At 51.9% G+C, this 27,808-nt stretch overlaps 2 protein-coding genes across 4 annotated transcripts in view; one reads left to right on the top strand and one right to left on the bottom strand.

The window, feature by feature from the left end:
• TASOR2 (transcription activation suppressor family member 2) overlaps nt 1-3,164 on the bottom strand; it is a 39,400-nt gene extending 36,236 nt beyond the window's left edge. For all 3 annotated transcript variants that reach the window (XM_048302632.1, XM_048302634.1, XM_048302635.1), the window contains exon 1: nt 3,065-3,164. In XM_048302632.1, the coding sequence (XP_048158589.1) occupies nt 3,065-3,107 (43 nt within the window). In that variant the 5' untranslated portion in view covers nt 3,108-3,164. The remainder of the gene's footprint in view (nt 1-3,064) is intronic.
• A 7,842-nt stretch (nt 3,165-11,006) lies between these two features.
• On the top strand, nt 11,007-22,121 carry ASB13 (ankyrin repeat and SOCS box containing 13). The gene is made up of 6 exons (XM_048300120.1): nt 11,007-11,088; nt 14,104-14,291; nt 14,959-15,109; nt 17,496-17,630; nt 19,196-19,387; nt 21,603-22,121. Exons 1-6 carry the CDS (start codon nt 11,046-11,048, stop codon nt 21,728-21,730), a joined length of 837 nt encoding a protein of 278 aa, XP_048156077.1. The 5' UTR covers nt 11,007-11,045; the 3' UTR covers nt 21,731-22,121.
• The last annotated feature ends 5,687 nt before the right edge of the window (nt 22,122-27,808 follow it).

Raw genomic sequence — 27,808 nt, 5'->3', positions numbered from 1 at the left:
GTCGGATTTGATCTCCCAGCAATATCCAAAGGCATCCCATTGGATGGGCAGGGAATATTATCAGTTTCCTCACAGGAAGGGAAGTTTATGTTCCTGCATTATGTTAAAAGAAACCCCACCTCTTTGTGTCATCAAAAATTGCAGCAAAACTCGGAGTGTTTCAATCTCTGCCCCAAATTCCCACCCGCAGGTGGCTCCGGCAAAGGAATTGCAAAGGGAATGTTTAATCCCAGGAGGGAACAGCTGGAAAGATCCAGAGTCACAGAGATGGTGGAGCCTCTTTTCTGGCACTAGCAGATGGAAAAATTAAGGGAGAAAACCTCAAGTTGCACCTTGGGAGGTTCAGGCTGGATAAGAAGTTGGAATTTTCCCTCTGGAAAAGGACAGGTCCCCATCCCTGGCTGGACAAAGCTGCCCCACTCTGAAGCTGCTGAAAAATCTCCTCAGGGTAGGAATCCTCCACCTAAAATCCTTCCAAGTGCCATTTCTTGGATTTTCAGGGCTCCCTCCTGCTCCTTTCAGCTGCTCACAAAGCTGAGAATGTGGTTTTGACACATTTTCCTCATTAATTCATAAAGAGCAGCTCTGGCTGCCTTTTATCTCTGCAGTTTTTATCCCCCAAACCCCAATTCTGTCACCTCACGCAGGGCTAGCCCGTGCTGTGGGTTCACTCAGTGACACCTGACTCTGCCCAAGCCATCAGAACAGGAATTTTGGCACTTGGACAACCAAAAAGCAACATTTTTGTTTGCAAAATCACCCAATTCAGTGATTTTCCATGGAGCTGCAATGACCTGAGAGAGGCAGCCTTGGGAGAGCACCAGTGCTAGGAACAAGCTCCCTGAGGCAGAGCGATTCCCTTTGGGAAAAGGGGAAAAACCCAAACAAACCCCTGCCCCCACACACATTCCCTAGGAACCCTTCAGCTGTGGAAATCACACCCTTGAAATCCCCAATAAAAACAACCAAAGCACTCAAATCCAAACATTCCCTCAGAATTAGTGGGGGCTCGCCATCAAAAAAAAAACCCCTCCCAGATTAGGCAAAAGTAGAACTGGTCCCCAAAAAAATCAACATTTCACTTTCTGGTCTCTAAGGGATTCTAACTAAGAACAAGGAATTGGTCACTTTGGGAAGTGCCAGAGTGACCAACAGATATTTTACATAATAAAATCGTCCCATTTCATTTGGATCCCCCAAAAAGGTGGTGGCTACACAAATCCTCATCCCAAAACTCCTCCTCCTCCCCTCCTGGCACAGCCTGGGGCTGTAAGGAAGAAAATCAGCAAACTGCAGCAGAAAATAAAGGCAAAGAGGTTATTTTTAATCCAGGTAGGTTCAGCAATTCTTGCATGGGTTTGCAAGAGTTGTGCCAACACAGCTCCAAGGTGGGGTGTGGATTCTAGGGAGTACTGGGGGTGAAGATCTGAGTTCAGGGAATATTCAAACTGGCTCTGCTGCTGCCAAAAACTGCAGGTTTAAGAGGTACACTAAAAATAAATAAACCAAATTGGAACATAAAACCAGTTTCAGAGCCACGTAACAGCCTCTGGCCCAAGACAAGTTCTTACGATTCTTATCAGGGAAGAAAAGAGTTTCTGAAATTCTCTGACAACGATTTTTTGGCTGGAAAACAACAATTTCTGTGAAATCAGACATTTCCTTAACAACAGAACTCATATAAAAAACTCCTTCTAGAGCAGACCAGTGATTTCCAGATTCAACCACAGCAGAGCCTTTTCAGTACCTGTCACTTATGAACACCAAAACAAGTGTGGAGCTGCACTAAGAAATACCCATTTTTATCAAAGACTTGGGGTAAATCCATGAGCTTTATGTCCTGACTTTGAGCATCCCAAAAAAGCAGAGCTTCACCCAGCACCTCCTACATCCATGATGAGCACCAAACCATGGATCATTCTGGATCACCACAGGCTTTCTGGTATATTTATTAAAATTAACTTTGTTCCCATGGAGCAAGGACCATATTTTATAACTATTTTTGTGCCATCCAACCTCCTGCTTGTTTCATCTATCCCAGATTATCTCCCCTTAAAGAGTGCAGACCTAGAGCTGGGCAAGCTCTGCCCCAACCCAAATCTTTATGAGATAATCTAAGGACAATGTGGGATTAGAATTGTGCAAGACCAGAGCAGAAATGTATTTTTCTCCCCTTATAAGGCCAAACTTCAGCCGTGCAGCTGCTCCAAGTGGGGAGCAAAGAGGCCTCCAGCCCCTCCAGGAAGGGATCAGCACTGATCCATGCTGCTCGTATTCCCAAATCCCACTCCTGAAGGGCACCTACATCACCCAGCACGGCTCCCCAAGGTGTGTCCAAACAGCACCGTGGCTTTTCCCAGCTGCTCAGGCCTTGGGATCAGGCACCGGCGCGTGCGGGAGCTCGGAAAAGCCAACGTGTCCCTGGTGAGCCACAAAATTTCAAAACCAGCTGGTTCCTACGTGTCCCAGGCTTCCAGGAGCTCGCGGTCGAGGCCTCATCGACCTCCCCCTGGGAGTAATGGGCACAGGAGAGGGGCAAAGGCGGCGTGGCCTCTCCTCTCCTTCCCCAGGGAAAGGCGGGATGGAGCCGGGAACCCTTTGCTCCCCAGGGAAGGGCGGGATGAAGCCGGTAAATCGTCTTCTCCCCAGGGAAAGGTGGGAGGGAGCAGTAACCCTCTGCTTCCCAGGGAAGGGGGGGATGGGGCCAGTAAAGCACCCCCCCACACACATCTCCCAGGGCAGGGCGGGATGGAGCCGGGAACCCTCTTCTCCTTAAGGAAGGGCGGGATGGAGCCGGTCGCCTTCCCCTCTCCCAGGCAAGAGCGAGATGGAGCCAGTAATCCCCCCTCTCCCAGAGAAGGGCTGGATGGAGCCGGTCGCCTTCCCCTCTCCCAAGGAAAGGCGGGATGCAGCCGATAACCCCCTCCTCCCAAGAAAGGGCTGGATGAAGCCGGTCGCCTTCCCCCCTCCCAAGGAAGAGCGGCATGGAGCCGGTTACCACCTCCCCACTCCCAGCGAAGAGCACGATGGAGCCGCCCGCCCTCTCCCCCCGGCCCCCGCTCACCCGTGCCCGGCTCGCTGCTCTCCCGGCGCCGCCGCTCGCCCATGGCCGGGGCTCGCTCGGGGCCGTCCCTCAGGCCGCCCTCATGGCCGCCCCGCCCGGCCCCCGGCGCGGCCCCGCTACCGGGCCGGCGGCATGAGGCGGTGCGGGGCGGCCGCCGCCATCCGCCGGCCTCAGGAAGTGGAAGGACGGGGCGGGCGGGGGAGGGGAGAGGGAAGGAGGGGACGAGGGGCGGGAGCGGCGGGGAAAAAAACAGAAAGTGAAAACTGAACCGGAAAGAGAGCGAGGGGACGCCCGCGGGTTTTCCTCTTCCCGCGGTCACCGGCCTTGCTTGGTCATGGCCGGCTTTTCCTCTTCCCGCGGTCACCGGTCCTGGCTGCCCGTGCCCGGCTTTTCCTCTTCCGTGCCGTCCCTCAGACTGCTCGTTGTGAACTCCTGGCTCGGCCATCAGTGTTTGCTCTTGGTGTGGATCTTGCCCCAGTCCTGTCTCGACCTCCTCCTCGATCACCTCAGCCCTTCCATGCCTGACTTGAGCTCTTCCCACTGCCCCTTCCCTCATCCCCTCACATCATGGCGAGAGACCCTTTCTGACCTCAGTTCTTCCCTTTCAGCGTTTTCCCTCTTTTGGATCTTCCCTCAATCTCCCCCAATTCCCTCCCTGACCAACTCACCCTTGTTTTGGATCTTCCCTCAGTCCCACAAACCCATTTCCTCATTCCCTTCGTCCCTCACATCATTCCTTGAGGTCATTCCCTCACCTCAGTCCTTCCCCCTCAGTATTTTCCCTCAGCTCCTTGCTTTGGTCCTTCCCTCAGTCCCAAAATTCCTTTCCTTATCCCCTCACAGTTCCCACCATGGCCAGAGCCCCTTCCCTCACCTCAGTCCTTCCTCCTCAATCCTTTCCCTGATCCCCTCAGCCCTGCCATACCTGACTTCAGCTCTTCCCACAACTCCTCAAGGACAAACTGTCTCCTTGCTGGGCTGATCTGGGCAGATTCCAGGTGCTACAGAAAAACGGGATTATTTATATTCTTTTTGTGCTTAAACATCCATTTCCCTGTGGGTGTGTGGCCTGGAGCCACCCCGTGAGGGACTGCGGGGGTATCCCAACCCATGTCCATGGGGGACAAGGGGGTATGGGGAGCAGGGATGGGGCTGAGGGTTGAAGGGAAGCTCTGAGGTGAGTGACACAAAAATGGGGTGAGGAGATGAGGGAAGGGGCCAGAATGGATAAAGAAATCTGGGGAAAGGCCCTGAGGGAAGGGGCTGAGGGGGTCAGGGAAGGGGTTTTGGGGGGATTGAGGGAAGGCACTGAGGGGGAAGGACTGAGGTGAGGGAAGGGACTCGGGGAATGATGTGAGGGGTGAGAGAAGGAATGAGGGGAAAGGGACTGAGGGAAGGTGCAAAATGAGGAGCTAAGGAAAAATACTGGGCCAGAACAGATAAATGATGGGGAAAGGCCCTGGGGGAAGGGGCTGAATGAAGAGCCAAAGAAAGTGGCTGAGAAGGTCAGGGAAGGGGTTTTTGGGGAGACTGAGGGAAGGCACTGAGGGGGAAGGACTGAGGTGAGGGAAGGGACTCAGACGATGATGTGAGGGGGTGAGGAAAAGAAGGAATGAGGGAACAGGGACTGAGGGAAGATCCAAAATGAGGAGCTGAGGAAATACACTGAGGGGGAAGGACTGAGGTGAAGGAAGGGGTTTAAGGAATGATGTGAGGGAATGAGAAAAGATCCAAAACAGAGCTCTGGGGAAGGCCCTGAGGTGAGGGACAGGCTCAGCAGGAGAAGACTTGAGGGAATGAGGGTGAGTGCCACAGAAATGGGGTGAGGAGAGGAGGGAAGGGGCCAGAATGGATAAAGAAGTCTGGGGAGAGGCCCTGAGGGAAGGGACTGAGGGGATCAGGGAAGGGGCTTTGGGGGGGATTGAGGGAAGGCACTGAGGGGAGGGAAGGGACTCAGGGAATGATGTGAGGGATGAGGAAAAGAAGAAATGAGGGGAGAAGAACTGAGGGAAGATCCAAAATGAGGAGCTGAGGAAAAGCACTGGGCCAGAACAGATAAAAATGATGAGGAAAAGCCCCGAGGGGAGGGGCTGAGGGAAGAGCCAAAGGAAGCAGCTGAGGGGATCAGGGAAGGGGGTTTGGGGGGACTGAGGGGGAAGGCGTTTAAGGAATGATGTGAGGGGGTGAGGGAATGAGGAAAGATCCAAAACAAAGCTCTGGGGAAGGCACTGAAGTGAGGGATGTGTTTGGAACAGGAAGAGACTGAGGGAGTGAGGGTGAGGGACACAAAAATGGGGTGAGGAGATGAGGGAAGGGGCCAGAATGGATGAGGAAAAGATGGGGAGAGGCCCTGTGGGAAGGGGCTGAGGGGATCAGGGAAGGGGTTTTGGGGAGACTGAGGGACGGCACTGAGGGGGAAGGACTGAGGTGAGGGAAGGGACTCAGGGAATGATGTGAGGGGTGAGAGAAGGAATGAGGGAACAGGGACTGAGGGAAGATCCAAAATGAGGAGCTGAGGAAATACACTGAGGGGGAAGGACTGAGGTGAAGGAAGGGGTTTAAGGAATGATGTGAGGGAATGAGAAAAGATCCAAAACAGAGCTCTGGGGAAGGCCCTGAGGTGAGGGACAGGCTCAGCAGGAGAAGACTTGAGGGAATGAGGGTGAGTGCCACAGAAATGGGGTGAGGAGAGGAGGGAAGGGGCCAGAATGGATAAAGAAATCTGGGGGAAGGCCATGAGGGTCGGAGCCAAAGGAAGGGGCTGAGGGGATCATGAAAGTCCCTTTTGATGGTTCTGAGTTACCTCATCCCAGTATCAGTGAACCCTCCATGGAACAGCAGGAGCAGATGATCATTTTTAGGGTTCACCAGGCTGGGCTCAGAAACACCAAAAATGCATCAAATGGCGAATGTTGCAATCGACTTTGGAGCGGGGAACAGGGAGATCTGGACTTGCCCAACCTCTTACACAAGAGGCTGTAGGAACACCCCGTGCCGAACGCTGGGGCAAAGGTTGTGGTTGGCTGAGCAGTGAGTCTTGGAGGGGATTCCACTTGGGATTCCAGGTGCTTTTGGCAACGAGATCCACGGTGCTGCATCCGTAATAAATTTATGGAGAAGCTGCTTCCCGATCCTTGCCGGGATTTGAGGGTCTCAGTGCTCAGTGCCCAGGATCTGGTTTAGCTCTGCTGAGCCTTGCAGGAAAGATTGGCAAACGAGCTAAAAAAGGAGAAGGAACAACGATGGGACAACTCATTTATGAGTCACTTATTACCCAAATAAGTCAGGAACGTGCCCTCACGGATATTTCACCCATCCTAAGAATTTGCTACAGCAGCAATGGAAAGTGCAAAGTGCTGCTGCCTGGTGAAAAATGAAGGTGGGGGGAAGAAAAAGTGGCTTTTTTTGGGGCAGGGCACCATTTATGGCAAAAAATTTCCCAGCAGTGTGTCTCCAATTTGCCAGATCCATGGATTCTTCTAGCTCCTGCTGGCAGATAAAAACCTGGAATTCTCACTGAGACAGAAATATGTTCCCAGATGCCCTTTGAAGGGGGAAAATCAACAGCCCTGTGCCTTGACCTAAGAGATGTGAGGAGGTCTCTGAGGTTCTGGAGCAGATCCACAGTCAGAACATCCAAATTCTCACCTCCAGTGGGATCATTCAATCACTGTCCCAATGAAATCCAAGTATTTTAGTGTTGGGAATTACTTGTGGTGAGGAAACGTAGAATTCCACGTTTCCTTTTTCAGTGCTTAGAAAAGCAAAGAATTCGAAGGGATTTTGTCCTCATTGATCCCGATGTTTGGACTGGATCATCCTAAAGGTCTTTTCCACAATCCATGATTCTGTTAACTTTGCTGGGGAGGGGAACTGGAGCCTCTGGAGGTCGAAGCCCATTTCTAAGCGGAGTTTCTCTGCCCCTCTTTGGTGCCTCATGACTTTTTTGGGTGGTGACAAGGCAAGCCCATGATGTCACCGTGGTGGGCACCCGCTTCCTGGCAAGGCTCTATTTTGGCTTCTTTGAAACCTTGACTCACAAGGCTCTAGCCTACTTAAGTCGGAATTAAAGAAGTCATTTGGAGTTTTATTTCCTCTTTTATTCAGAAAACCAACAGAAAGAAAACGAGTGATCCCTGCAGATTCTGTCCGTGAAAGAAAAAAGAGTGGAGTGGGAGGCGGCAGCAGCGTTTCCTGAGGACAGCTGTCCTGCTGGATGATGTCAGGGTAAAGCAAATCGTGAAATCTGAGCTCGTTTTTGGCTGTGTGGGGCAGTGCCAGGAGCCCAGTGTGAAAACACAAACACCGCAGAGGATCCTTTTCCCTGCCCTGGGTGAATCCCAGGAATTCCTGGGAATGCTGAGTTTCTCTGCTTTTCTCCTATTTCCTTATGATCATGGAACGGTTTGGGTGGGAAGAGACCTTCAACATCTCCCAGTTCCGTGTTCCAGGAGTCCTTCCGTGGGCAGGGACACCTTCCACTATCCCAGGTTGCTCCAACCTGGCCTTGGACGCTTCCAGGGATGGAGCAGCCACAGCTTCTCTGGGAATCCTATCCCAAGGCCTCACCATCCTCACACATCATTTGTGACGTGAGAGGTTGGGTTGGTTTTTTTCCTTGATTTCCACAGGTTTGTGATCATATGATTTCGGTCTCTTCCATGAATTTTTGAAGCCATTATTCCAGTTTGGCAGCAAGGCTTTCCCAGACTGGCTTCTCCAACTTTCTCCAAAATCAGTGGTTTCCTGGAGGATCCTCTTCCTCTCCTGCTCATGAGCTCGAGTTTAGAGCCCCTTGGCTGGGAAAACTCTGCCTGAGGACCTTGGCTGAAAGGGAAAGTGAGCCCAGAGAACTTGGGGCTTCCTCTGATCTCCTTATCTTTGGCTGCTGCTGCTCCTGAGCCTGGAAAAGCTGTGGAGTTCTTGGCGGAATTGTCGCCTTCCCACTGTGAAAAAAATGGATGCAAAGATTTCTGGGTGCTCAAGAAGGGCTTTGGACCCTCCTGCTTTAACCCAGGTGGACAGAGAGAGGTTTGCTCCCCCCATTTATGCTCTGCTTGTCAAACCAAACTGCAGGAAAAAAAGCCTAAAATGCAAAATCTGGACTTTTGGACCCAAATTTCAGCTTCATTCCACACCACTCTCAAGGTGGGTGTCACCCCCTAAAGGTGTCTCACCCCATTTTTCCCTCAGCTCAAGAAAAACTCCCTTAATCTCTGAAATCTTGCAGCAAGACAAGCAAATTTTGATTGATTTTATTTTATTTCCCCTTGAATTTTGTCACATCTGTCAAAAAAAAAGTGAAAATCTTCCAAAAAAGAAGCAAAAATCTTTAAAAAAGGTGAAAATCTTCGAGAAAAAGGGAAAATCTTCCCAAAAAAGCGTGAAAACCTTTAAAAAAATTGAAAATCTTAAAAAAAATCAGAATCTTCCCAAAAAAAGTGAAAATCTTTTTTTTTAAAGTGAAAACCTTAAAATAAAATGAAAATCTTTTAAAAAATGTGAAAATCTTCCCCAAAAAAGGGAAAATCTTCCCCAAAAAGGGGAAAATATTCCAGAAAAAGTGAAACACCTTTAAAAAAATTGAATATCATAAAAAAAACCTAAAATCTTAAAAAAAAAGTGAAAATCTTCAATAAAAGTGTGAAAATCTTGGAAAAAAGTGACAACCTTAAAAAAAATCAACATCTTCCAAAAAGTGTGAAAATCTTCCCAAAAAGAGAAAATCTTTTTTAAAAAATTGAAAATCTTAAAAACCCTGAAAATCTTAAGAAAACTGAATTTTTTTTAAAAATGTGAAAATCTTCCAAAAAAAATGGAAAGCTTCAATAAAAGTGTGAAAATCTTTTTAAAAAGTGAACATCTTAAAAAAAATTAATATCTTTAAAAAAATATGAAAATCTTCCCCAAAAAGTGAAAAACCTTTAAAAAAATGGAAAATCTTTTAAAAATTAAGATCTTCTAAAAAAAAAAAAAGTGAAAACCTCTTTAAAAAAAAGGAAAATCTTCCCCCAAAAAGTGAAAAATCTTTAAAAAAATGCAAAAATCTTCAGTGGAGTGTGAAAATCTTCCCCAAAAAGTGAAAAATCTTCCCGAAAAAGTGAAAATCTTCAATAAAACTGTGAAAATCTTCAATGAAAGTGTGAAAATCTTAAAAAAAATGTGAAAATCTACCCACAAAAGCGAAATTCATTTTTTTAAAAGCCAAAATCTTCCCCCTAAAAAGTGAAAATCTTCCCAAAAAAGGGTGAAACTCCTCCAAAATGCCCCATGGAGGAGCATCTTTGGTGTTTCTCCCGCTGCCTTCCGGCACCGCTCTCATCCCAGTCAAACCCAGTTAAGATTTTTCCCTTCTGCTTCCATTTATTTTTGGGTTGGCTTTTCCTTTTTGGCCGTTTTGGCACCTTGCAGCTTCCTCGTGCTGCTCTGTGCCAGTGCCACACATCTTGAAACAGTTCTGGTGGCTTTTGAGTCAGGCCTAAAGTTCAACCACCCCCGCCCAAAGGCTCGGACTAAACCCAGCTTAGAGGAATGGTGTTTTCACAACGGGGAAAACCCCACCGAATCCTCAGGAAATGCCTCAAAGGTGACAAGAAAGTGAGGAAATGTCTGGATGTTTTCAGCAGGGGGCAGATTATTAATTTTTTCCCATTATTTTTGCCGTTTTCCCTCCCCCGTTTTTTTTACTAAATCGTTCTTCAAAATAATTTTCATTATTTTGTTATTTCGCGACGTGGATCTCCAAATATTGAGTGGAAATATGAATTCTTGCCAGGAATTCTTGCTCTTTACCAGGAACAGCTGGAGCCAGGAGATACGAGCTCTTTCCAAAAGGTTTGATCCCGGCAAAAATCCTGGAATCATGGAATGGTTTGGGCGGGAAGGGACCTTAAAGCTCATCCAGTTCCAAGGGCACGGACACCTTCCGCTATCCCAGGTTGCTCCAACCTCACCTTGGACAATTCCAGGCATGGAGCAGCCCCAATTCCTCTAGAAAATCTCCCTTGCTGAGAGATTTCATCCTGGAAAAATCCTCCAACTGTCTCACTTGACAGGGTGGGACAATTCGAAGTTTTTATGGAATGATTTCCACTGATTTTCCTATCCTGTCCATCCTTGTGCTGAGCTGGAGTTTCCTGCTGGATTTGGGTCATTTCATCCTCCTGCAGTGGGAAAAATTGGGTTGCTCCAAACTGGATATTTTTTTCCAAAATGGATATTTTTTTCCAGAATGGGTATTTTTCTCCAAAATGGGTATTTTCAGGAGAAAAATGCCCACTGCTGGAAAACATGGATTTTTCCATCCAAGCAGGGAACAAGGACAGGGTGGATTTCTGTGTTAGGAGTGAAGTCACTGCAGAATAGAAGCAACAGAATTTGACTTCTTATTTTCTCCCTAAAAACTGGAATTTCCTAAAAAATGTAAAAATGCAGGAATCCTGCAGGATCTCTTCTTGGAGGAGCAGCTCTCCTTGAAGAGAGAGGACCCCTGCACCCCATACCAGTACCCCCAGTACCCCCTGCACCCCATACCAGTACTCCCAGTGCCCTTATGGACACACACCAGTGTCCCCAGTACCTCCTCCCCACACCCACCAGTACCCCCTGCACCCCATACCAGTGTCCCCACTCCTCCTTCCCTGCATCCACCAGCGTCCCCATTACCCCCTAACCCTAACCCGCACCAACCAGTACCCCCAGTACCCCCTTCCTCCACATACCAGTGCCCCCAGTATCCCCTCCCCACACGCACCAGTACCTGCAGTACCCCCTGTACCTGAACAGCCCCCAGTACGGCCGTTCCCCATCCCAGTACCCCCAGTACCCCCTCCCCGTTCCCCCATCCCGGTGTCCCCGGCCCCGCACTACAACTCCCGGCGTGCCCCGCGGCGGGGGGGCCCTGGGAGGAGCTCCGTGAGGGCCCGCGCGCGGGAGGCGGAGCGGCACCAGGCCGGAGGCGGCGGCTGCGCGGGGCCGGGCCATGGAGAGCGCCGGCGGCGGCGGCTCCTGGCGGGGCGACATCGGTGTGTGGGGCCGGCCTGGGGCTGTGGGGTCGGGATGAGCCGGGGACACCTCGGGGGGAAATCCGGGAAAGGAGCTGGGCAGCGGAGCCGCGCCGGGAAGAGACGGGGGCTGTTCCTAGCGTCGGGTTCGGGGGGTTGCGGGGTGGGCTTGGGCGGCTTGCGGGATGGGTTTGGGGCTTGCAAGGTGGTCTTGGGGCTTTCAGGATGGTTTTGGGGGTTGCAAGGTGGTCTTGGAGATTTCAGGATGGGTTTGGGCGTTGCAAGGTGGGTTTGGGGCTTTCAGGATGTGTTTGGGGGTTGCGGGGTGGTTTTGGGGCTTGCAGGAGGGATTTGGGGGTTGCAGAGTAGGTTTGGGGCTTTCAGGGTGGTTCTGGGTGTTGCAGAGTGGCTTTGGGTGTTGCGGAATGGTTTTGGGGGTTGCGGGGTCGTTTTGGGGGTTGCAGAGTAGGTTTGGGGCTTTCAGGATGGTTCTGGGTGTTGCAGAGTGGTTTTGGGGCTTGCAGGAGGGATTTCGGGCTTGCAGAGGAGGTTTGGGGCTTTCAGGACGGGTTCGGGCGTTGCAGGGTGGATTTGGGGGTTGAAAGGTGGTTTTGGAGCTTTCAGGATGGTTTTAGCGCTTGCCGGAATGCTTTTGGGGGTTAGAGGGTGGGTTTTGGGGCTTTGCGGACGGTTTGGGGGCTTGCAGGGCGATTTAGGGGGCGAACGGGCTCTCGCAAGGACAGGAATAAGAGGATGCTCTTGGGACCGCCTCAGGGCGCGGGGAACGATCCCCGTTCCTCCCGCAATTCCCGCGGGCGCTGGTGTGGGGCTGGGGGAGAGGGGATGTGCCCACCTTGGGTGTCCCGATCCCGCCCGGGTGACCCCGGCAGGGCCGGAGCCGCTGCGGGCTCGTGTCCCCGAGCTGCGGCCGCTTCCCGGGGCGGGGCGGGGCCGGTCCCTGCCGGCGGCCGGAGCCATCCCTGATTCCCTGCCTGTCCTTCAGCGGAGCCGGAGCGGTGTCGCAGGATTAGGAATTCTGGCCCCGGCTGCAGCTTCCCTCCTCCTCCAAAAGCCCGGGATGTGGATGTCATTCCAAATCCCTGCCGTGTACAGGGACACCTCCCACTGTCCCAGCTTGCTCCAGCCTGGCCTTGGATACTCTCAGGGATGGAGCAGCCACAGCTACTCTGGCAATTCCAGCCCCTGCGCACCCTCCCAGCCAGCAATTCCCAATTCCCAATCTCCCATCCAGCCCTGCCGTCTGGCACTGGGAAGCCATTCCCTGGCTCCTGTCCCTCCATGCCTTGGCCCCAGTCCCTCTGCAGCTCTCCTGGAGCCCCTTTAGGCCCTGCAAGGGGCTCGGAGCTCTCCATCCTCAGTTGGATTTGCTTCTCCTGACATAAGCCCCGAGGAGCCCTTCCCATCCTTGGCCTGGACGTCAGCGCCGAGGGCCAGCAGGGTCTGGATGGTGTGTCCGTGTCCTTCCTGCAGAACAGGGAATTTGGGATCAGCTCTGCCCTCGGAGCCATCCCTGACCTGGACCTGCCCAGATTTGCTCTGTCCTGGTCACATCTGGGGGTGCCAGGAGCTCCAGAGGATCTTGGAGCAGATGGAAGTCAGGGGCAGCTGCCCGTGGCAGGGAAGTTCGGATCCGTGAGGCAGGGATTGCTCCAGCTGCTGTTATCCCATGGGAATGGGCCAGAAAGGTGCCACGAGGCAGCTTCCTGAAATCCCAGAATGGGTTGGGTTGGAAAAGACCTCAAATCCCATCCCAATCCCATCCAATTCCACGGGCAGGGAATCTTCCATTATCCCAGGGTGTTCCCAGCCCCAATGTCCAGCCTGGCCTTGGACATTCCAGGGATCCAGGGGCAGCCCCAGCTGCTCTGGGAATTCCATTCCAGCCCCTGCCCACCCTCCCAGCCAGCAATTCCCAATTGCCAATCTCCCATCCAGCCCTGCCCTCTGGCACTGGGAAGCCATTCCCTGTGTCCTGTTCCTCCATGCCTTGTTCCCAGTCCCTCTGCAGCTCTCCTGGAGCCCTTTCGGGTCCTGGAGGGGGCTCTGAACTCTCCATCCTTGTTTGGATTTGCTTCTCCTGCCATAAACCACGAGGAAATCCAGGCAAGGAGAACCCTCCTGCCCAGGAGATTGGCCAAGGAACGAGGATCCAACAAGCCAAGGAAAAACCCTGCACAGCCCGTGCTGTGAAAACGCTGGGACCCAGAATTCCCTTTATTTTTATGGAGAGGATTCCTGAACCCTCGGAGCTGGTTTTGCTCACCGCTGCCTCAGCAGCAAAACTCCCCTGAAGGGAGGTGACGTTGGCACCTAATGGTGACCAACCGGCCTCGGCCTGTGCCAGGTGTCCAGCAGAGGTGGGAACTCATTTTTCCAAGCTCCATGGACTTTTTGGGAAGGTGTTTTTGAGGTGGGATGCTCCTCAGTTCCCTCTCCCAGCCATTCCATGCTTCTCCATGAATCCAGAATTTGGGAAGGTATTTTTGAGGTGGGCTGGGATGATCCTTGATCCCAGTTCCCTCTCATTCCAGCTGTCCCATGCTGCTCCATGAACCCGGAATTTGGGAAGGTATTTTTGAGGTGGGATGCTCCTCAATCCCATCTCCCTCTCCTTCTATCCATCCCATGCTCTTCCAGGAATCCGGAGTTTGGGAAGGTATTTTTGGGGTGGGCTGGGATGATCCTTGATCCCAGTTCCCTCTCCTTCCAGCCATCCCACGCTCCTGCAGGAATCCAGAGCTCCACAGATTCATGGAATAATTTGGGTTGAAAGGGTTGGAAACCCATCTCATTCCAACACCTTCCCACTATCCCAGACTGCTCCAAGCCCCACCCAACCTGTCCTGCAACAATTCCAGGCATGGAGCAACCACATCTCCAGGAATTCCATTCCAACCCCTCCCAGCCAGAAATTCCTTCGCGTTACCCAACCCGCAGGATACCAAATCCCCATTTATCCATATCCTTGATTTTCTTTGTGAACTCCTGGATGTTTTTTTCCCCCCTCTTTTCCAGCTTTCTGGGCCGACCGCACGCCGGTGCACGAGGCCGCCCGCAGAGGGGAGCTCCTGCAGCTGCAGCAGCTCATCGAGAGCGGCGCCTGTGTCAACGCCGTCACCTACGACTCCATCACCCCCCTGCACGAGGCCAGCCTCAGGGGCCAGGCCCAGTGCGTCAAGCTGCTGCTGGATGCGGGGGCCCAGGTGTGCATCCGCCTCTGATCCAGCCGGGAATTCCTCTGGATTGGTGTTTGGAAGCTGTTGGTGGGGTCGGGGTTACGCCGCCAGCTGCAGAGCTAAAATCGGGGGGAGGCTCTGGGTAGATTTGCCCTGATGGCCAAGTTGTGGGTTGTCACTCCAGGAAATATCTGGAGGGGCTGGAGCACGTCCAGGGAAGGGAGAAAGGAGCTGGAGAATTCCTGAGGGAGCTGGGAAAGGGCTGGAGTGGCTGAGGGAGCTGGAAAGAGGCTCAGGCTGGAGCAAAGGAGGCTCAGGGGGGCCCTTGTGGCTCTGCACAAGTCCCTGACAGGAGGGGGCAGCCGGGGGGGTCGGGCTCTGCTGCCAGGGAACAGGGACAGGAGAGAGGGAACGGCCTCAGGCTGGGCCAGGGGAGAGGCAGGCTGGATTTTTGGGAAAATTCCTCCATGGAAAAGGTTGGAAAGCATTGAAATGGGCTGCCCAGGGCAGGGGTGGAGTCCCCATCCACGAAGGAATTCCAAATCCCTGTGCATGTGGCACCTGGCGACACGGGCCAATGCTGACTTCACCCGAACTCCACGATGACGTGCAGAAATCCCTTCCCGACCGTAACATTCCCACCATTCCACGATGCCGTGAATCCCAGGCGAGGTTTTCCCGGCCTTTCCCGCAGGTGGATGCCCGGAACATCGACGGCAGCACGCCGCTGTGCGACGCCTGCTCCTCGGGCAGCGCCGAGTGCGTGCGGGTGCTGCTGTCGCACGGCGCCCGCGTGAACCCCCCGCTGTTCACGGCCTCGCCCCTGCACGAGGCCTGCATGAACGGTAAATCCCAAATCCCAGCTTTTCCATGGATAGCCGCGCCTCGGAGCTCGGGGAGAAAGCCCCACGTGGCTTCCTTTGGGTGGGAATCGTGCGGGCGCTGCCGGCGTTCCCGGGGGGGTGGTAGGGAAAGAGGTGGAGGGGGGTTTGTGGGTATGTCAGAGGGTTTTGGGGAATTTCCAGAGGTTTTGTGGGAAATGGCAGAGGTTTTTTTCCCCTGGGTGAACTCAGATTTCCCCAGTTGAACTCGGATTTCCCAGTTTGAACTCAGATTTCCCAGTTTGAACTCAGATTTTCCTGTTTGAACTCAGATTTCCCAGTTTGAACTCAGATTTTCCTGTTTGAACTCAGATTTTCCTGTTTGAACTCAGATTTCCCAGTTTGAACTCAGATTTTCCTGTTTGAACTCAGATTTCCCAGTTTGAACTCAGATTTTCCTGTTTGAACTCAGATTTTCCCAGTTTGAACTCAGATTTTCCTGTTTGAACTTGGATTTTCCCGGTTTCAACTTGGAATTCCCTGTTTTAACTCGGATTTTCCCATTTTAACTCGGATTTCCCCCATTTCAACTTGGATTTTCCCTGTTTTAACTCAGATTTCCCATTTTAACTGGGATTTTCCCCATTTTAACTCCAATTTTCCCCATTTCCACCGGGATTCTCCTGCTCTAACCAGGATTTCCCTGCTCTAACTGGGATTTCCCCCATTTTAACTCCGATTTCCCCTGTTTCCACTGGGATTTTGCCCATTTTAACTGGAATTTCCCCCATTTTAATTGGGATTTTCCCCATTTCAACTCCGATTCCCCCGCTTTAACTGGGATTTTCCCCATTTTAATTCCGATTTCCCCCATTTTAACTCCCATTTTTCCCGTTTCCACTGAGATTCCCCCGCTCTAACCAGGATTTCCCTGCTCTAACTGGGATTTCCCCCATTTCCACTGGGATTTCCCCCATTTCAACTCCGATTTTCCCCATTTCAACTCCCGATTCTCCCGCTCCAACCAGGATTCCCCCTCTAACTCCGATTCCCCCACTTTAATTGGGATTTTCCCCATTTTAATTCTGATTTCCCCGGTTTCCACTGGGATTTCCCCCATTTCCACTGGGATTTTCCCCATTTTAACTCCGATTTTCCCGTTTCCACCGGGATTCCCCCGCTCTAACCAGGATTTCCCTGCTCTAACTGGGATTTTCCCCATTTTAATTCCGATTTCCCCCGTTTCCACTGGGATTTCTCCCATTTTAACTGGGATTTCGCCCATTTTAACTGGGATTTCCCCCATTTATCAGGGATTTCCCCCATTTCAACTCCGATTTTCCCCATTTCAACTCCCAATTCTCCCGCTCCAACCAGGATTCCCCCGCTTTAATTGGGATTTTCCCCATTTTAACTGGGTTTTTCCTGCTTTCAACTCCGATTTTCCCCATTTTAACTCTGATTTTCCCATTTCCACTGGGATTTCCCTGCTCTAACTGGGATTTTCCCCATTTTAACTCCAATTTTCCCGTTTTTAACTCGGATTTCCCCTGTTTCCGCTGGGATTTCCCCCATTTTAACTGGGATTTTCCCTGTTTTAACTCGGATTTTTCTGGTTTTAACTTGGATTTTCCCGCTTTAACCGGGATTTTCTCCGTTTTAACTGGGATTTTCCTGTTTTAACTCCGATTTTCCCCATTTCACCTCCAGTTTTCCTGTTTCCACTGGGATTTCCCATTTTAACTCTGATTTTCCCGTTTCCACCAGGATTTCCCCGCCCTAACCAGGATTTCCCTGCTCTAACTGGGATTTTCCCCATTTTAACTCCGATTTCCCCTGTTTCCACTGGGATTTTGCCCATTTCCACTGGGATTTCGCCCATTTTAACTGGGATTTTCCCCATTTCAACTCCGATTCCCCTGCTCTAATTGGGATTTTCCCCATTTTAATTCCGATTTCCCCCATTTTAACTCCGATTTTCCTGTTTCCACCGAGATTCCCCCGCTCTAACCAGGATTTCCCTGCTCTAACTGGGATTTCCCCCATTTTAATTCCGATTTCCCCCGTTTCCACTGGGATTTCTCCCGTTTTAACTGGGATTTCCCCCCATTTCAACTCCCGATTCTCCCGCTCCAACCAGGATTCCCCCTCTAACTCCGATTCCCCCGCTTTAACTGGGATTTCCCCCATTTCCACTGGGATTTCCCCCATTTTAACTCCGATTTTCCCGTTTCCACCGAGATTCCCCCGCTCTAACCAGGATTTCCCTGCTCTAACTGGGATTTTCCCCATTTTAATTCCGATTTCCCCCGTTTCCACTGGGATTTCCCCCGTTCCAACTCCGGTTTTCCCCGTTTTACCTCCGATCCCCCCTTTTCCACCGCGATTCCCGCTCCTCTCCGTGCCGCAGGCAGCTCCGAGTGCGTGCAGCTCCTCATCGACGTCGGTGCCAACCTGGAGGCTCACGACTGCCACTTTGGGACGCCGCTGCACGTGGCCTGTGCCCGGCAGCACCTGCACTGCGCCAAGCTGCTGCTCCAGGCGGGTACGGCCATCCCGCCGGGAATCCCTCGGGAATCACCCCGGGAATCCCTCGGGAATCACCCTGGGAAGCACCTCCCCCCTCCCCCTCCCTCCCACCCTGCAGAATTCCCTCGAAGCTGAAGGGGTGGGGGGGGGAAAAAAACCGGGTTTTCCAGCGAGGGGATTCCATGCTTGGATCTTGTCCTGGGGTTGTGGAATTCCAGCCTTGGAAGTGGCCTCAGAGCCAGCTGGGATAGCGGGAATTGTCCCTGCCCGTGGAGCTGGAAAACCGTGAAGGTCCCGGTCCAACCATTCCATGATTCCCATTCCCTTTCACAGACCAAAATCTGTGGAAATCCCCCCATTTCCTGCTGCGCTCGGTCGGATCCGGGTCTCACATCCCACTTTTCCTCTGGTTTTCCTGGGAATTTCACTTGTCCTTCCCTTGCCCTGGAGGAGACTCAGCCCAGGGCTGAGGATGGATTAATTGATTCATTATGGGAACATTAATTATGGAGAAATTCCATGTGAATTCCTGGCTCCACCTGCTGGGATTCCCAATCTGGGGCACCCAGGAATTGCCTAAAAATTCCACTTTCTCCTTCATTCCAATTAATTCATGGATCTAATTAAGCTCGGCTTGGCCACGCATCCCTAAAAAAATTTGAGTTCCGCCTCTCCCAGCTCTGCTGGAAAAGGCGGGTGATCAAATTTCAGCTTTTTTTTGGGAGCAGGGAAGGAGTTTTTTCCTTAAAACTTACAAAAAACTTGGAAAAATATCTGGAACTGAAACAGATCCCAGCTCTGGCTGAGCCGGAATATCCCACGGGAATTGCTGTGGGAATAATTCACCGTTCTCCCTGCCTGGAGTGGGAATATCCCATGGAGAGGGCTGGGAATGGCTTTGCAGGAAGCGATTCCCACCCAAAAACCGGGATTGAAATCCCTCCAGAAATGTCCAATCGGCCAAACAAATCCAGGAGTGCTCAGATCCCAGCCTTTTCCTGGGATTTTTGGGAGACTCCCTCGCATTTTCCCACTGTTTTCCCCTCCCATCAAACCATTCCTTAATTTCAAGATGAGCCGGCTTTTCCCAGATGGATTTTTCCCGGTGTTCCCATCAAACCATTCCTTCATTTTGGGCGAGCCGGCATTTTCCAGGATGGAATTTTCCTTTTCCCTGTTTTCCCATCAAACCATTCCTCAATTCCGGGCCGAGCCCAGCTGTTCCCGGATGGATTTTTCCCGGTGTTCCCATCAAAGCATTCCTTAATTTTAGGCCGAGCCCAGCTTTTTCCGGATGGATTTTTCCCTGTTTTCCCATCAAACCATTCCTTGATTCCAGGGCGAGCCAGGCTCTTCCCAGATGGATTTTTCCCTGTTTTCCCATCCAACCATCCCTCAATCCCAGGCTGAGCCCAGCTCTTCCCAGACAGATTTTTCCCTGTTTTCCCATCCAGCCATCCCTCAATCCCAGGCCAAGCCCGGCTCTTCCCGGATGGATTTTTCCCTGTTTTCCCATCCAACCATCCCTCAATCCCAGGCTGAGCCAGGCTCTTCCCAGACGGATTTTTCCCTGTTTTCCAGGTGCCAACGTGAACGCGGCCAAGCTCCACGAGACCGCTCTGCACCACGCGGCCAAGGTGAGGAACGCGGATCTGGTGGAGCTGCTGGTGGAATTTGGTGGGAATATCTACGCCCGGGATAACCGCGGGAAGAAGCCGTTGGATTACACCTGGAGCAGCAGCCCTGCCGCCAAGTGCTTGGAATATTACGAGCGTAAGTGGGATAAACCCCAAATCCCGGGAATTCCGGCGCCTCCCGCTGCGGGTGGGTTCTCCAATCTGTGTGATTGGAAGGATTTTAAGGATTAGCCCGGCCTTGGATATTCCAAGGTTTGTCCTTGTATTTTCCGGAGTTTCCTGCTCCCTCCACGCAGCTGCCGGGAATTCCCCTGGAGCTGCTTCCCGACACAAATTCCAGTTGGATTTTTAGTTTCCCTTTGGATCTGTATCCTTAAATTCCAGCAGCTCCAGGGCAGGTGTGGATTTGGGAAGCTGGGGATTAATCCGGCAGAAATCGGGAAGTTTGGGATAATCCTGGTGGATCCGAGTGGGTGATCTGGGGGTGCTGTTGGATTTTTGGGAATGGAGCGGCTGAGGGAGTTGGGAAAGGACCTGGAATGGAGAAAAGTGGGATCAGGGGGAACTTCTGGATCCCCAGAATTCCCTGAGAGGAGGGGGCAGCTGGGGGGATTTGGGATGTGATCCCAGGGAACGGGGACAGGAGGAGAGGGAACGGCCTCAGGCTGGGCCAGGGATTGGATTTTAGGGAAAATTTCTCCGTGGAAAAGGCGGTCAGGCCTTGGAAGTGCCCAGGGCAGGGGGGAGTCCCCATTCCCAGAGGGATTTCCCTCTGGATGTGGCACTCGGGGACGGCCGGGAATGCTCGGATTCCATCCCAGGGGATCTTTTCCAACCAAAACGATTCCCTGGCTCCAGTAATCCCATCCAGGCAGGGGAGGGAGCCGGGATGAACCCGTTCCCAGTGGGAATTGCATCCCACCCGGGCCTGGGGAGGTAGAACCAGGCTCGTTCCCATGGCTGGGGAGATGGCGGCTGGGAATTCCGTGCTCTGGCGCAGCTCCTCCCCCTCTGATCCCGTTCCTGATCCCATTTTCCCTGCACAGACCCCTCTGAGCCTGTCCCAGCTGGGAATTCTGTGCTCTGGAGCAGCCCAGCTGTTCAGGGATCCCTCTGATCCCATCTGATCCCATCCAATCCCATCTGATCCCGTCCAATCCCATTCCCATCCCATTTTATCCCATTTCTGATCCCATTCCAATCCCATCCGATCCCTTTCCCATTCTGATCCCATTCCCATCCCCTTTTTCCTCAGGAACGCTGCTCTGTGTGTCCCAGCTGGGGATTCCCTGCTCTGGAGCAGCTCAGCCCTCTCTGATCCCATTTCTGATCCCATTCCCATCCCACTCCCGATCCCATTTTCCCTCAGGGATGCTGCTGTGCCCATCCCAGCTGGGAATTCCCTGCTCTGGAGCAGCCCATCCCATCCCAATCCCATTCCCATCCCGTTTTCCCACAAGGACACCCCCAGCTGGGAATTCCCTGCTCTGGAGCAGCCCATCCCCTCCGATCCCATTCCCGTCCCGTTTTCCCACAAGGACACCCCCAGCTGGGAATTCCCTGCTCTGGAGCAGCCCATCCCATCCCAATCCCATTCCCATCCCGTTTCCCCACAAGGACACCCCCAGCTGGGAATTCCCTGCTCTGGAGCAGCCCGTCCCATCCGATCCCATTCCCATCCCGTTTCCCCACAAGGACACCCCCAGCTGGGAATTCCCTGCTCTGGAGCAGCCCGTCCCATCCGATCCCATTCCCATCCCGTTTTCCCACAAGGACGCCTCCAGCTGGGAATTCCTGCTCTGGAGCAGCCCATCCCATCCGATCCCATTCCCATCCCGTTTTCCCACAAGGACACCCCCAGCTGGGAATTCCCTGCTCTGGAGCAGCCCGTCCCATCCGATCCCATTCTGATCCCATTCCTGATCCCATTCCCATCCCGTTTTCCCACAAGGACGCCTCCAGCTGGGAATTCCCTGCTCTGGAGCAGCCCGTCCCATCCGATCCCATTCTGATCCCATCTGATCCCATTCCCATCCCGTTTTCCCACAAGGACACCCCCAGCTGGGAATTCCCTGCTCTGGAGCAGCCCATCCCCTCCGATCCCATTCTGATCCCATTCCTGATCCCATTCCCGTCCCGTTTTCCCACAAGGACGCCTCCAGCTGGGAATTCCCTGCTCTGGAGCAGCCCATCCCCTCCGATCCCATTCTGATCCCATTCCTGATCCCATTCCCGTCCTGTTTTCCCACAAGGACGCCCCCAGCTGGGAATTCCCTGCTCTGGAGCAGCCCATCCCCTCCGATCCCATTCTGATCCCATTCCTGATCCCATTCCCGTCCCGTTTCCCGCAGGAACGCCGCTGCGCCTGTCCCAGCTGTGCCGCCTCAGCGTGCGTCGCGCCGCGGGGCCGCGGGCGCTGGACAAGATTTCCCGGCTGGAAATTCCCGCGCGGCTCATCCGCTTCCTGTGCTACGAGTGACGGGAAGGAGCGGCCCCGGAACGTGCCGGGAATCCGGACGGATCCCTGCTCCCGCCCCACCTCCCACCCCGCCGATCCCTGGCCATCCCATCCCGCTGTCAACGGGATTTGGGGGGCAGCAATTCCGCTTTTCCGCACCTTGCTGGGAATCTCCTGGAATTTTTCGGCTCTCCCAGTGCTCCTTGGGATTCGCCTTCCTGAGTTTTCCCTGATTTGCTCGGTGGGATCCAGCCAGCGGGTGGGAACGGGATCGTTCTGGGGCGTGGATCATCCATCTCTTTTTGGAGGATCCAGTCTGGAATGGTCTGGGTTGGAATGAGATGGATGGGAATGATCCAACCTGGAATTATCCAGCCTAGAATGAACCAGCTGGGAATAATCCGGCCTGGAATGGTCTGGGTTGGAATGAGCCGGCCTGGAATGAGCTGGGTTGGAATGGTCTGGGTTGGAATGATGTGGGTTGGGAATGATCCAGCCTGAAAAGATCCGGCCTGGAATGATCCGGCTTGGAATGGCCCAGCTTGGAATGATCTGGCCTGGAATGAGCTGGCCTGGGATGAGCCAGGACAGCCAGTGTGGAATGATGCGGGTTGGAATGTGCGGCCTGGAATGGTCTGGCTTGGAATGATCCAGCCTGGAGTTGTCCAGCCTGGAATGACCCATCCCGGCAGGATCCGGGACATCCGGCCATGCCGGCTGGGATTGGGCTGGGAAATCCTTGGATCCAGTGACTCCGCGCCTCCCGAGGGATCCCGCTCCGGGCTGGCTCCGGCGGCTCCAGGGCCAATTAACTCCCCGCGTTAACGAGCTCGGGGCGCGCTGGCGGCGCTGCTTTCCCGGGAGCGGCCGGAGCCTTTGGCGTGAGGAGGAGCCGGGCATCCCCGTCCCATTCCCGCATCCCGGCGCTCTCCCGATCCCGGAGTTCCTCTCCCGCTGCCCTGGGATCCCCTGGGACGCCGGGAAGCCGCAGGAGCGGGCTCTGCCTCGGGATCTGGGAATTTCGGGCTGGGTTTTTCCCCTTTGGAGCCTCTCCCGAGGCCGGGATCGGGAGCCAGCCCCGAATCCCGGCTGGAATTCCGGGGGCGCCGCCAGAGCTTCGTCCTCGGATGTTCCGAGCCCGGCAGCGGAGCTGGAATTTCCCGCATTCCGGAGCTGGAATTCCCCACATTCCGGAGCTCGAATTTCCCGCATTCCGGAGCTGGAATTCCCCGCGTTCCAGAGCTGGAATTCCCCGCGTTCCGGAGCTGGAATTTCCCGCATTCCGGAGCTGGAATTCCCCGCGTTCCAGAGCTGGAATTCCCCGCATTCCGGAGCTGGAATTTCCCACGTTCCGGAGCTGGAATTCCCCGCGTTCCGGAGCTGGAATTCCCCGCGTTCCGGAGCTGGAATTTCCCGCATTCCGGAGCTGGAATTTCCCGCGTTCCAGAGCTGGAATTCCCCGCATTCCGGAGCTGGAATTTCCCACGTTCCGGAGCTGGAATTCCCCGCGTTCCAGAGCTGGAATTCCCCGCGTTCCGGAGCTGGAATTTCCCGCATTCCGGAGCTGGAATTCCCCGCGTTCCGGAGCTGGAATTTCCCACATTCCGGAGCTGGAATCCCCCACATTCCGGAGCTGGAATTCCCCGCGTTCCAGAGCTGGAATTCCCCGCATTCCGGAGCTGGAATTCCCCGCGTTCCGGAGCTGGAATTTCCCACATTCCGGAGCTGGAATTCCCCACGTTCCAGAGGAGCCGTTCCCGGGAATCCCGGGAATCCTGGAATTCCCCAATGGCCCCGGGGAGTGCGGAGAGGAGAAATTCCCCCAAAATCATGGAATGAAGGGAATCCAGGCTGGGAATGCTGAGCTGCTGCTGAAGGCGCACGGTGGGGCTTCCAGTCTGAGTCTGTAATTGATTTTTAATTGATTTTTTGTAATTAATTTTAATTGATTTTTCATTTATTTTAAATTGATTTTTAATTGATTTTTCATTGATTTTAAATTGATAATTGAGTTTGAATTGATTTTGAATTGATTTTTAATTACGTTTGAATTAATTTGAATGAATTTTTAATTAATTTAAAATTTTTAATTAATTTTAATTAATATTTAATTGATTTTGAATTGATTTTTAATTGATTTTGAATTAATTTTGAATTTTAAAATAATTGTGAATTAATTTTGAATTAAGTTTGAATTAAGTTTGAATTAATTTCTATTTATTTTGAATTCATTTTGAAATTTGGATTAATTTTTAATTGATTTTAATTGACTTAATTTTAAATTAATTTAAAATTAATTTTTAAGTTTGAATGAATTTTGAATTGATTTTAAATGGTTTTTAATTAATATTAAATTTTGAATTCGTTTTGAATTAATTTAAAATTAATTTTTAACTCATTTTTAATTTTGAATCAATTTTGAATTAATTTGGAATTGACTTTTAATAATTTAAATTTTTAAATGAATTTTAATTGATTTAAAATTATTTAAATTTTTGAATTAATTTGGAATTATTTTTTTATTTTAAATTAATTTTGAATTAATTTGGAATTAAATTTGAATTAATTTATATTTTTAAATTAATTTTGAATTAAATTTGAATTAATTTATAATTAATTTTTAAAATTAATTTTGAATTAATTTTGAATTGATTTTTAATCGATTTTTAATCGATTTTTAATTTTGACTTTAGAATTGATTTTTAATGAATTTTAATTCATTTCACTTTTAATTGCATCCCCCCCCCCCTTTATTGGGGTTTTTTGGTGCCCACTTTGGAGCTGGATGGAAAACCAAATTCCCGAACGCTGCTCCCGGAATTCCGGCGGCGTCCCGGGAATGCGGGAGGGCCCCGGAGCCGGGGCAGCCCCAGGGCTGGATTTTTATGGGATTTTTGGCCGGGAAAAAGCTGCAGCGGAGCCCTTTGGGGTCGGGAGGGACCTTTTGGGGTCATCCCAGGGCTCGGATCCGGCGGGAAGAGATTCCCAAAGGTCTGCTCCTTCCTGGTGAGGAGAGGCTGGGAAAAGTCTTGGGATCGTCTGGGAAACCTCCTGGTTTTAGGGATCCCAAATCCCCTTTTAAGGATCCCAAATCCCTTTTAGAGATCCCAAATTCCCTTTTTATGGATCCCAAATCCCTTTTAGGGATCCCAAATCCCCTTTTAAGGATCAAATTCCCTTTTCAGCAATCAAAATCCCTTTTCATGATCCAGATTCCCTTTTAAGGATCCCAAATCCCTTTTAGAGATCCCAAATTCCCTTTTTAGGGAACCAAATCTGGTTTTAGGGATCCCAGATCCCTTCTTAGACATCCCAAATCCCTTCTTAGACATCCCAAATCCCTTTTAGGGCTCCCAGGTACCCTTTTTAGGGATCCAAATTCTCTTCTTAGAGATCCCAAATCCCTTTTAGGGATCCCGAATTCCCTTTTAGGGATTCAAATTCCCTTTTTAAGGATCCCAAATCCCCCTTTAAGGATCACATTCCCCTTTAGGGCTCCCAGATCCCTCCTTAGAGATCCCAAATCCCTTTTTAAGGATCCCAATTTGCCTTTTTAGGGATCAAAATTCCCTTTACTAGGAATCCCAAATCCCATTTTTAGGGATCCCAGATTCCCTTTTAAATGATCCTGAATCCCTTCTTAGAGGTCCCAAATCCCTTTTTAGGGATCCAAATTCCATTTAATGATCCCAAATCCCTTTGAGGGATCCCAAATCCTTTCTGGAGATCCCAAATCCCTTTTTAAGGATCAAAATCCCTTTTTAGGGATCCCAAATCCTTTTCAGGGATCCAAATTCGGTTTTAGGGATCCCAAATCCCTTTTTAATGATCCCAAATTCCCTCTTTAGGGATCCCAAATCCCTTTTAGTGATCCCAAATCCTTTTTTAAGGATCCAGATTCCTTTTAGGAATCTCAAATCCCTTCGTAGAGATCCCAAATTCCCTTTTTAGGGGTCCCAAATCTGTTTTTAATGATCCCAAATCCCCTTTTAAGGATCAAATTCCCTTTTTAGGGATCCCAAATCACATTTTCAGGTTGTTTTTCCAACCCTGCCTATCCTGGTAAAAGTTGGGAATTCTGGAATCCAGGTTTCCGGTGGAGAAGCCCAGAGATTCCTTGGACAATCCATAACAAAATCCCCCAATTCCACGGGGGGCTCCTTTATTTTCCCTGGGTTTTGGGGGATTTCTGGGAGATCCCAAAGTTTGGGAATTTATTTCCCATCCATTCCGGGAATTCCGGCTCAATCCAGGCATCCAGAGGGATCCGGGCACCGTCCCTGCTGGAATTCCAGCTCGGCAAACTGGGAATAACGTTTCATTCACATCTGGCTTGTGGCCCCTCCTGATCCATGAATTTCCGGGAATAATTCCGGTCGTTCCATCCCGGAGGCCGCCTTGGAGCTGCTCCGTGTCCCGTCACCGTTCCCAGTTCATTCGATCCCCGCTGGAATTCTTAGGGATCTTCCCTGGATTTTCAGGATCATCTGGATCCAAGTTTTGGGATAAAAACCTTGGAGGATCCCAAATCACTCTGGGATCACAGGGATGGGGGTCGTTCCTGGCTGGAGCCGTAAAGGGTTTTGGGATTTCTGGGAATGCCGGAAGCAGCTGGAATAATGGGAATAATAAACTGGATTGGGCCGCGCCCATTTTTTGGGACAATTCCTTCGCTCGTTATTCCCAAATCCAGGTACGGATCCATCCCAGATCCCACGGGGCCATTCCTGCTTTTATCCCTCCCCTTCCCGAGCTTCCCGGAACTCCAAACCCAGCTGGAAAAACGGGACAATCCCTCTCTTCCTAAGGAATGCTCTCCAATCCTCTCCAACTCCTCCCCGAGTCCTTATCCCAGAAGCGCTTCCCGTGGCTTTTTTGGGTGGAATTGTGGAAAAAATTCCTCAGGAATCCGCAGGATTGGGATGCGGGAGCCTCTTTCTGCCGCGGCGCCGCTTGGCGGAGCTGCTTCCCCCGGGAAAAGCATCCAAAGCTCCCGGGGGAGCGGGAATTCTTCATCCTGCGGGGTCGGCAGCAGCGCCGCTCATCCCGGAGAAACAGAAATCCTGGAAAAGCTTGGAAAACTCTGCTCCCCAAAAGAAGCCCGGGCGGTTTCCCGCGGGCGGGAATCGCGAATCCCTGGGAGCCAAAATTCCCTTTGATCCCAGCAAAGCTCCTCAGTCCGCAAACTCCGGCCCCGCCAAACCTGGATTCGGGAATTCGGGAATTTTTTTTTCTTTGGGAACAACAAATCAATTCCAGAGGGTTCAATTCCCGCCTCCAGCCTTCAATCCTCCCCCGCGAAGAGACTTGGAATTGCCAGATCTCTCTGGGATAATGAAATTCCCTCTGATCTCGGCTCAGGGGAGGCGCATTTTTAAGGAGAAAAGCGGGAATTGCGGGAAAGGAGCGGGATAGCGGGAAGGGGAGCACAGGGCAGGCTGTGCTTCCATGGATGGGCTGAAAACTGGGAAAAACGGGGATGGACGGGATGCAGAATTGTTGTTTCCTCTTTTCAGCTCTGCCTGGGCTCTTTTTTTGGGGGGGATTTCTCCTTTCTGGAGCTGATTTGGGATCAGTTTGGACCAAAGCGGGAATTTCAGGAATCGAGAAAAAGCGGAAAGCGCCGGGATCCCAAACGGCGGAGCTGGGAATGCAGGGGAATTTTTCATTCTTTATCCCCGGGGGTGTCTCACGGAGCAGCAGCCGCATCCTCCCGCCCATCCCGGCGGAGAAAAGAGGGAAAACATTCCCAAATTCCCACCGGGATGCGGCTGGCAGCACGCGGATGCGCCGGGGCTGAGCTCGCGATCCCGTTAATTTCCCATTTGTCCCAATTCCTGACAGCTCCAGCTCCGGGAAAGCCGAGCGGCTCCGGTTGCACTTAACCCCTGCGGGGAATTCCCGACTTTTTGGGTTGGGGGAATTTTGGGATGGAGAGGCTTTTAGGGGGAATTCATTCCCTGCGGGCCCGTGCTCACCGCCCTATGGAAGCTGCGGGGTTCGGGATCCTTCCAGGTGTCCCCAAACCTCTCCCGGCATCTCCAAACTCCTTTTCCAGTTCAATCCCCTTCCGGCCGGGCTGGAGCCACCTCTGCCCAT

This window comes from Corvus hawaiiensis, chromosome 4, assembly GCF_020740725.1.
Source record: "Corvus hawaiiensis isolate bCorHaw1 chromosome 4, bCorHaw1.pri.cur, whole genome shotgun sequence".
NCBI classification, from domain to species: domain Eukaryota; kingdom Metazoa; phylum Chordata; class Aves; order Passeriformes; family Corvidae; genus Corvus; species Corvus hawaiiensis.
The sequence above is the reverse complement of the archived record's forward strand: the minus strand, read 5'-3'. Positions and strand labels throughout refer to the sequence as shown.